We start from the raw sequence: 10,346 nt of genomic DNA on the forward strand, positions 1-10,346 counted from the left end.
ATTATCATACCATTCCCCCTCAGTAACCATTCCAAACCTCCACATACCACCCCTTCTTCCCTCTCTCTCATCGCAGGAGATGGCCTCACTTCTTACTACATGTAGACACTCCCCTCCCCCACGTCTATCTTGCTCTATACCCCAACAACCCCTTTCAACATCATCCCACATTCTGTCATCCCTTGCTCTGGTCTGATGGAAAGGGAGCCCATTCCTTGTCAAGATTCACCTCTCTACTAATGCTTCAGATGCCACATCCTGAAGTCTCCTTTAGGAGCCTGCCCCCAATATCATTTCCTTTCTTCCTCTCACCTTCTGTTTCTCCTTGGGCACTACACTGCTTCCTCCTGTTTCTTACAAACATGTCCAATCTCTCTGCCTTATTGATTTCACCAAGTTTCATGGACTCAGTTGTCACCTCTATGCAGATGACTCCCAATCTGTATGACCAGCCCTAATCTCTCTCCTGAATTCTAGTCCTACATTGTCAACCACCTGCTACACATCTCCACTCTGAGATCCCCTTGGCATCTCAAACTGAACTCAAACAAGAGAAGCCCTTCTACTCCATCACTCCCCAGCCCGGCCCCCAATCCATCCCTCCTATAATCCCTATTTCTTTTGAGAGCACCAGCCACCATCCTAGTAACTGAGGCTTACGACCTACCAACCACTTTTGAGCCTTCCCTCTCCCTTTGTCTCCCCTTACCTAGTGAGCTGAAATATCTTGTCATTTTACCTCTAAAACATCTCTTATCCACCTCCTTTTCTCCATGCACACAATCTTTACCCTTGTCTTTACCATCTCTCTCCTGGATTATTCTAACAGCCCTCCTACTTGACCTTCCTGCTTTTGTCTTCTCCAATCCATCTAGTACAGATCTGCCACACTGATATCCCTAAAACACAGATACAGGTCATTATTGCCTTAAAAGCTTTCAATGGCTCTCTACTGCTTTTAGGATAGAATCCAACCTCCCACTGGCATTTTGAAGTACTTCACAATCTTGTTCCCACTCATGTTTCCAGTCTTATGTAATATTCCTCCTATTCATACACTGTATTCTGGCTAAACTAGCCTGCTACACGTTCCCCTGACATTTCATTCTCTCTCCTGCCTCTGCACAGGTAGTCTTCCACACCTGAAAAATACTTCCTTCTAACCTCCGGAGACCTTACAGAATCCCAAACTTCCTTCAGACTACAACTACATGCAACATCTTACTGAGCAAAAGAACTTCCCTAATACACTCTACCCCATCAGTTATTAGCACTGCCCCTCATGAAATTAGTTTGAAAAACTGTCTATACTTATCTGCTCCACTGAGTGAGTGTTGTATCCCCCCAGTAGAATGTCAGCTGTTTGAAGGCAGGGTCTATTTTCATTTGTCTTTATAGTGCCAGTATCTAGCCGAATGTCTTACAAACAGTAGGGTCTTAACAGAGACATACATACAAATATAAACACGTAAACATATATCTGTATGTGTATGTGTATATGTATACATATATGTATGTGTGTACACATACACACACATACACATAGAGAGGGACATACACATATACAGTCTATTCAATAATAAATAATAAAAGAGGCCCATCACAGTACTCCATTGCCTACTGGTAGATGTTTGCACTGGCTTCTCAGATAGGACCTTGTTGGCCCAGCAATTTTACCAGGAGACCTTTTGGTATGGGGCAGATAGGGTACCCAGGCAGAGGTCTGAAACCGAGTTTCACTGAAACATACTGATCCAATTCTTTAGGAAGAACTGCTTTCAATTGCAAACAAAACATGGGTCATTTAAAATCAGTCTCCAACAATGTTTTAAAAATCTGGCTGTAAAAGACCATATGACTTTAGAAGGCAAATCTGTTCTTTTCTTTTGCAGAAATACCCTCTCTGTTGCAATTAGAAGGCATGAGGATCCCTGGCAGGAATGCTACCTAAATCTAAAGACTGAAAAGGGTAAAAACGCAGATGGACAAAGGAGTGGAGAAGGAAAAATGTACCATGGTAGGGGTAATATCATTTTGCCTTTCTTTACAACTAATCCCAGAACAGAGAATATGAAGTTGCTTGCTAGAGATCAAGATGCTGCCCATCCACAGCTGGCCATGCAAATTCCTCACCTGCAAGATGGGCGGTTTAGAAATTGCAGGAACCACTTCTACAATACAGGTGACTATTGCTCATCACCACTGTACTGACTGTGTAGAACAGGTAGGAACTCCTTGTCTTCTGTGCTAACAAAAGTCCTTGCCAGGGAGATAATGGTAATGCTACTTTCCTTGGTGAAAAACCTTCTGGAAAAGGATGACACTTTAACTCATGAGATACAGATGGATGCTACTGTTCAGAGAATGCTGTTTATCAACAAATCAATGGTGATGCCATCCTAGTAATTCCAACAGATCAAACACTGTTCCCAAAGATAAACAGCAAAGACTAAGAACTACAAACCTGAGAATGGATATGACAAAACACCCAAGTTGAGTGTCAATACTTATTTTAATATTATAGGAAAAATTCTAGAATCAGATTATATTAATTAATAAGTCACTTATACAATAAATTATATCAATTATATAATTTAAAATTAAATTAAACATTCTGGAATTAAAGTATATGTAGACATAAGAAAGGAAAGAACTATAATATTAAAGCAAAAGCACCTAATCACTGGTTGCCACTGGAAATGCTTGCCAAACTAAGTATGAACTTTCTTGGCATTAAGTTTTGCCACTGTGAAACCACAATGTTAGCAAATGTACTGCTTCAGGGGTGGGGAACCTGTGGCCTTGAAGCCACGTGTGGCTTTCTAGATCCTTAGGTGCGGCCTTTTGACCAAAGTCCAAGTTTTACAGAACAAATCCTTTTATTAAGGGGATTTGTTCTGTGAAGTTTAGAGTCAGTCACTGGGCTGCACTTGAGGACCTACAGGGCTACACATGGTCTCAAGACCACAGGTTCCCCACTCCTGGTAGAACACAGCCACAAGACTATGAACTATACAACAAATAGCATCTCAGTACAGCAGCATTCTATCACCTAATTCTGCATAGGATCAACCTTCTCAACTTAAAGTCATAATTTACATGCCCATTTGTGGTAGGTCAATTCTATTAAGTATGCTTTACATGCACCATAGACACAAGAAGTAATAGAACTTCTTTCTGCCTACTAGGAATTTAAATACTGAAATAAAAATTCTCAGGGCAAGAAATTTAAGTATGAGGAAAAGATTAGGCGATCATCCTTTTGCGTGAGAGTAAGATCTAGTAGGTTAGTTCAGAAGTCAAGTACCATACCTGTCGGCTACATCCATATCTGATTCAATCTTGTCCAGTCCTTTCATGATGTTATCAAATTGCTCACCCTGATGGTGAAGGACTTTTGCCGTATCTTCTAACCGTCTCTGGGAACAGGCCATTAGGCCTGTCAGTTCTTTACCCTTGGTCATCTGGGGAGAAGGTGCCTGGGCTCCTGGGTGAGACAACAGCAACTCCCTCCAGAAATGCTCAATGATGTTGAAGACCACATTCCGGCTGGGCTGGAAGGAACTGAACCAGTGCTTAATGTGGTCCTTCTCTAGAATAGTAATAGAGCTGAAGATGAAGTGAGAGGATTCTTTTTTAATCTCACTGATGCTTGAAAGGAGGAAGCTGACCAGTAGTTCTCCATTCTTATCAGCCAAAAATTTTAGCAAAACAGAAGTCAATGAAAGCTTGCCAGGAATCCATCGTTTCTCAGGTTCCAAATAATAAGAACATGGCCATGTGTGGATGCAGATGTCTCTGTTCATCAGCTTGCTGGGCCTACTAGACACAAAAGGATTCAACTTTTTATCTTTAAATAGGAATAGGAAAAAACAAGTTAACAAGCCATATTCCCCCTTTGATAAGAAAGTCCCCACCATACGCAGAAATATTTGCAACAACATTTCTTGTGAAAGTCAAAAATTGGAATCAAAGTACATGCCCATCATTTGGGGAATGACTAAACAAATTGTGTGCGATCTTAAAGAGCCAAGGCTCTAGTTTGATTACAACAATTTACACCCATAAATCAACCAGAAAATACTACAAGACAGTAGTTAATACAAGGCATACTACTGTGACGTGCAATACAAGTATTATAAGGATTCCAAGACAGATTCAATTCAATTCCATAAACATTCACTGGATGGCCACAACACACATTGGAGGGCTACAAGCATTAGTTAACACGTGGGCCCTGGTTTCCTAAGAATATAGACCTGGAGCTGGAAGGGACCCTTAGGGGACACTGAGTTCAACCGCCTCATTTCAGAGGCCCAGAGAGGTTAAGTGACTTGTCTGAAGTCCCACGTGACATAAATGACGGAGCCAGACTCCGACCTCCTTCCTCTCTGCCTATGCTCTCGGTTCTTTCCACTGTGTGACTGCCTCCAATTTAAACTTAAGGCCTAGAAAGGAGAAATGGCACATTTACAAAAAATGTGATGCAAAACAATGCGTTGTAAGTACAAAGGAGAGATGAGAACAAAGAACTATGTGAGGTCTGTGCAGCAATCATTTTCACAGTGGTCTCTTTCTCCAAAGGCTCCTCAAGAGCTGATGATGGGTCTTCTTTAGCTCTGTCTCACCAAAAGAACCAGTCCTCAGGGGAGCAAGGCAGTGCATAGGGACTCTCTGGGCCTTGGGACACTGCCCAAGTGTGATGGGCTTAGACTTGATTTCTTTTAAGTCTCAAGGTACCAATTGGGCCTAAGGTTACCAGAAAGCCCCAACAACGGCAATGCTGTCTAAAAATTGAGCCCCTGAGTCAACTGCATCTGTAAGACAGCCTCTTTGTCTTTTACAGAAAAAATGACACAAATAAACTTACAAGATGGGGGAAAGGGGCAAGTTAGATACTGAGCTGCAACTCGTCTTCTGGTTTTGTCTATAGCAATAATATCAATATTGATGTGACTCGAGCTTGTTAATGCCTTGGTCATCAGACAAAAATCTCATTTTTAGAGTCTCTACAAACCACTGTTTATGGATATTCTAAAAACAGTGATTCTTAGTGGCCTTTGTCTCCTTTTTCACCACCCCACACAGCCCTGAGGACTACATTTTTATTTGTTTCATGGGTGTCCATTTAAAGCAAATTCTTTCCCTGGTAGGCTCTCCTCATTTAGCTACGTTGGTTCTTGGATAGAAGACAGTCTATTACTGGGACTGTACCCCAAGTTTTTCCAGTTTGGTAGAACATATGTGAGCTTACCCTCCACTAGCACAGCCTTCAAGCAAGATTAGCTTCAAGATATAATAAACATCAGAGTAAGATATTTAGAGAAATTTCTTTATTTCAGAAATATTTGCGGATTAATTTTTTTTTCACTGAGTATGGTTGGAAAATGGTCATCGACAATCACCACTATCCCCATTTACTGAGCAATCACTTTGTGCAAGGAAGGCACAGAAGAGAGAAGAGACAAGTCAATTAAGTCACTCTTATGAGGAAAAGTGATCCCTATTGGTCAGATGCACCTAAATCTTCTTATCCAGAAAATACTTATCTATTCTGCCTATGCTTGGTTTTAGAGACTGTAGTATCAGGCAAAAGAGACAAGACAAGACAAGACAAGAGAGGCATGAGGAGAAAAGAGTCACTGAAATATTTCTCAATTTTTTAGGATATAAGAGAAGAAAGAATAAGCACTTGAAAAATACAAAACACCAAAGAAGGAAAGCAATAGGCTATCTGTAATAATACTACCACCAAAATGTATATATCACCTTTCCTCCAAAAGTCTCAAAGGGCCAAACCAAACCAATGCCTAAAAAGATGAAGTGAATGAGGCAAATGTAAGGAAAACAAGTTTCACTGATCTCTCATAAGAAAATAGCTTTTTTTAAAAGTTACTTGAAAATCTTAATGAAAAACAAGAATTTTTTTTTTGCCTGTTGCCCCAACTATCTAACTCACTATATACTTCCTAGAACTTAGCCCTTAGGTCAGGCCTGCACAACCTATGGCAGGCAGGCACACCAAAGGATTTCAGACAGCCCACAAAAAAATGTAGAGGATGCTTTCCTAAGGCCTGCCTTAGATCTTCACTGGTATCAAGTGCAACACAAATTTTCCAAGGATAACTAAGTTCAGAGAGATCTGGGAATTGAAGAATTGTATTGTCAGAAAGGGACTTTGAGAGATCTCAGTCGAACCTCTTTCCTTCACAAGTGAGCAAATTGAAACGAAAAACATAAAATAGCTTTCTGCACCGCTACATTCCGTCAGTGGCTCCAAACTCCTAGTTCAGGGCTCTTCCCCTCACACTGTGCCACCTAATGGGAGAGTTAACAAAATAGAGCCATGGAATTAAAAGACAGTGAAAGGACTATTTCCTACTTGCTTCAAACTGGAGAGGGATTTCAAGGTCCTATCCAGTGACCCAGCAAAAGAAGTAAAGAATTTGGAGGTAGGTTACATAAGAGAAAGAAGACTAAGGCAACTAGGGAAGGATCATGTGCCAAATACTCTGTGCAGCATCCAGCACTCTACAGCTGGTTCTAATTTATAGGAAATCCTTTTAATGAGGAAAAGGGACAATGTGCTGTTTTATCTGTAAAGCAGTGTAATTTATATGATGTCCATATGTATCAGTTCCATCACACTCATACCTCCAGGGTAAGTCAAAAATAGTAAGAAATCAGTCTTCTTATTTAAGAATTTCTAAAACAGCCACAGAGCAAGCAATATGCTACATTCTTCCACACTGAAGGAATTTGTTATTCTGCAAATGTGTGTTAACTCCCTCAAGACATGCAAACAGCAACCCCTCCATGGTTTCAGACTGTCCTCATGAGTTTTTTTTAACTCATCACCTAGTAGTCACCTTCTGGCGATATGAACTTGGCTACAGTGGTCCTCTCACAACAGATAACCAGTTTCCAAGCTTGTACTCAAAGCCTCTCCAGCTCGACAGAGCCACCAGGACTTATACTTACAAATCCTCTGCAGTTGTTTTCAAGACCCAGGGTCACCACAGTAAAGCACTAGGTGACAGCTTCAGCCCAAGAACATATTATTCCAAATAATTTACAAACAAAACATGACAAAACACCACACTGACCTAGACTTTATAATTATTTACTGATAGAATGTGGAGGAAAATGGAGGTGTCCTTATTAGAATTCTTCCACCAGGTTTTAATTTTTCAATAGAACAATGGCTGAAATGTTTTGCAACTAGCTGCTGTTTATTGGGTTTTGTTTTTCCCCCATTACCTGCACCTCCTGCTCCTTCCCTTCCTGCTTACATTCCTCCCACACATTTCCTTAAATAGGTCTCATTTTAGACCTTATCCTGGTGTCAACCTTCCATTTCTTGGCACTGTTTCTGCAGGAGTGCATCAGAAAGAGTAAAGTTGGAGCCAAAGGATCCAGGTTCAAATCTGGCCTCTAAAAACTTACTACCTGTGTGACTTCTGGCGAGTATTCTTACCTCTCTGAGCCTCATTTCTCCATCTATTAAAAAAAAGGGGGATAATGGAGAAACACAAGTTTTCCCAATAAGATTAGGGCTAAAACAAAGATGATCAATGTCACTAATATTATTTGCTAGAAATGCTAAATATTACAATAAAACAAGATAAAGAAAATGGGGAAACAAGCATAGGCACAACGAAATAAAACTTGCTATTTTTAGGTGCTAGGATAGTTTACTTTGAAAACCCATGAAATTTAACTAAATACAAATTTTACTTCAGCAACTTCAGGTAGTATCAGGACATAAAATAAAACCCATGAAAATCATTAGCCTCTCCATAAAATCCAACAGGAGAAAATTCCAACCAAAATATCTGGGAGTTAACCTACCAAGATATGTTCAAGACTTACATGAATACAACTAAATTACTGTTTACAGAAATAAAGGAAGAAAAACAATTGGAGATATTAATTGTTGATAGTTGTACTGTGACAAAATAATTAAAATGATGATACAACCTAAATTTATGTACAGATTTAGAATCATACCAAACTACTAAAAGGTTACTCTATAGAACTAGAAAAATAATAACAAAATTGATCTAATGGAACAAGACTTCAAGTATCTGAAGGGAGACAATAAAAAAAAGTGAGAATGAAGGAAGCCTAGTAGTATCAGATCTCAAACTATACTATAAAGCAGGAATTACCAAAACTGTTTGGCACTGGCTAAAAAAAAACCAGTTGACCAATGGAACAGATTTAGCACACAAGATTCAGAAGTATTCAAACAATAAACCCAAGGACAATCGATAATTGGGTTAAAGACAATTCAACCAAACTACACGGAAAACTGGAAAACAATCCCACAGAAATTAGACTTAAACCAATATCTTCTATATCACAATAAGTTCCAAATTGATATATGATCTAAATATAATATAAAAGGGTAGTATTATTAAAAAAAAACTAGAGGAGGGAAGGGATACAAATAGGGCAATTGTTACTAAGTTATTTTAAAATATGCTTTTAAAAAATAAAACTATGTACAGAATTTGATGGTGTTATAATCTTTTGTTCTTTTTCCTTAATTGAAATATTCATATTACTTTATTAAATTTATAACAAAAGAAAACAAGTAAATAAATTTTCTTTTTAGGAGTAGAGGAGATGACCTTTAAGGGGGCTGGATTCTGTGACTTCTGAAGTCCCTCTCAGTAGTAAATCAATGATCCTATGAAGTCTAATATAGTTTCCAAGAAAAACTGGTAATCTCACCTTTCTCTAGGTTAGTGGCTGGACTATGGACCAACTACCTTTTAGGAAACAATCAGTTGGGGCAGCTAGGTGGCCCAGTGGATAGAGTACCGGCCTGGAAGTCAGGAGGACCTCAGTTTAAATCTGGCCTCAGACCAAACACTTGACCTTTACTAGCTGTGTGACCCTGGGCAGGTCACTTAACCTCAATTGCCTAAGGGGGAAAAAAAAGAAAATAATCAATCAATAAACATCTATTAAGCACCTACTATGCCATAGGCACTGTGCTGCTAAGTACTGAAAAGAGAAATGTTTCCTTAATGAAAACCTCTCTGTTCACCTAGATACCAGGTTTCCTTGGAGTTCTGGGAGCCCAGGCATTATGCTCCACACCTGCTTGTGTAACCTGGGTAAATCTCTCTAGGCTTCACCTACCCAGAATCACATTAGCCTTTACACAGAAAAAGGGGGGAAAAAAAGCTCTCACCTGCTACATGCCAGGCCTTAAGGCCAGGTGCTTCCCCCCCCCCCCCATTGCCTCACTAATCTGACATAATCTACAGTTATTAAGTTCCATCAGTCTCAGCACAAAGAATCCCTCACTAGATCACAGTACAACATGGCAGGAAAAACGTTGCTATATGGGATGGGACCCTACATAAATCTACCTTCCACAGTCTCAACATGACGTCTCCACTCCCCCCCAAGTTCTTTCCCACTTTATCTCCTACCTCAACCCCTCTCCCCTACTCTCGATCTAGAATCCGCCTCCTAATTTACCCTCACCCCTCATGCCTCCTTCCTCACTATAATCCGCTACCACCTCCCATATCGTCCAATACCTGTCCTATCTCCTGGCTCCAAGTCTTCCCTCCCTTCCCTTCCCTTCACACTTAAACTGTCCAAATACCTGCCAAGGTCTCCCCTCCGTCACTTCTACCAGGAACCCCCTCCCCCAATTCCTTTCTCTCTTTCCCCTTCCAATTCCTCAATACGGGTGCTCCTCTCTCTAGGTTTAAAGGAAGAAGGGAATGAAAGGCGGAAAAGGGTAGATGGAAGGGCAGGGGGTGCCTAGAGTAGCAGGAATGGTGGACCAGGTGGTGGGTGCTCTTTCTTTCGCCTCCTTTCTTTCCCTCACTCCCCCCATCACTAGCATTCGCTGGGTGACAGTGGGCAAGTCCCAGTCCCCTTTCTGAACCTCAGTTTCCCAACGTGCACAGAAAGGGGGTAGGGATGTCTCTGTAAGGACCCTCCAAGTTCGGCAGTTGTGGGGCTGTCCCGTCACCCCACATCTCCCCCCACTGCAGAGGACGGGGGGGTGGAAATGTTCCATCACCATAGCAAGGCGGGGGGGGGCGTGGGAGCGAGGCCAGGGAACCCCGTACCTACCGAAGGTTGGATGGGAGGCAGAAGGAAGAGACGTCCGAAGCAAGGGGGTGCCACCAAACGTCTCGCAGTCTGCGCGGACTGTAAGGGGTGCGGATTAAATACGGTCCAGGGTTGCTTAGGGTGACGAATCGTCGGCAAACAAGCCGGGAGGATGCCAGTTGTTGTTGTCGTCGCCAGGCGCGCTTCCGGTCCCGAGCACGCCACCGCCGGCAGGGGGCGGAGTCAGAGCGCAGCGCGCG

The 10,346-nt window shown here is 41.4% G+C and overlaps 1 protein-coding gene across 6 annotated transcripts in view; it reads right to left on the reverse strand.

Annotated features, from left to right (window-relative positions):
• SNAP47 (synaptosome associated protein 47) overlaps positions 1–10,330 on the reverse strand; it is a 74,038-nt gene extending 63,708 nt beyond the window's left edge. For 3 of the 6 annotated variants that reach the window (XM_020999045.2, XM_020999041.2, XM_020999039.2), the window contains exons 1-2: positions 10,108–10,330; positions 3,313–3,822 (exon numbers count right to left, since the gene is read on the reverse strand). In XM_020999045.2, coding sequence (XP_020854704.1) covers positions 3,313–3,806 — 494 coding nt within the window. In that variant the 5' untranslated portion in view covers positions 3,807–3,822; positions 10,108–10,330. Of the gene's footprint in view, positions 1–3,312; positions 3,823–8,739; positions 8,933–10,107 lie in introns of those variants that run through there. The other 3 variants (XM_020999042.2, XM_020999044.2, XM_020999043.2) reach the window with 3 other exon arrangements.
• Between the last annotated feature and the right edge of the window lie 16 nt (positions 10,331–10,346).

This window comes from Phascolarctos cinereus, unplaced genomic scaffold (assembly GCF_003287225.1).
Source record: "Phascolarctos cinereus isolate Bilbo 61053 unplaced genomic scaffold, phaCin_HiC Scaffold_4;HRSCAF=312, whole genome shotgun sequence".
NCBI classification, from domain to species: Eukaryota; Metazoa; Chordata; class Mammalia; order Diprotodontia; family Phascolarctidae; genus Phascolarctos; species Phascolarctos cinereus.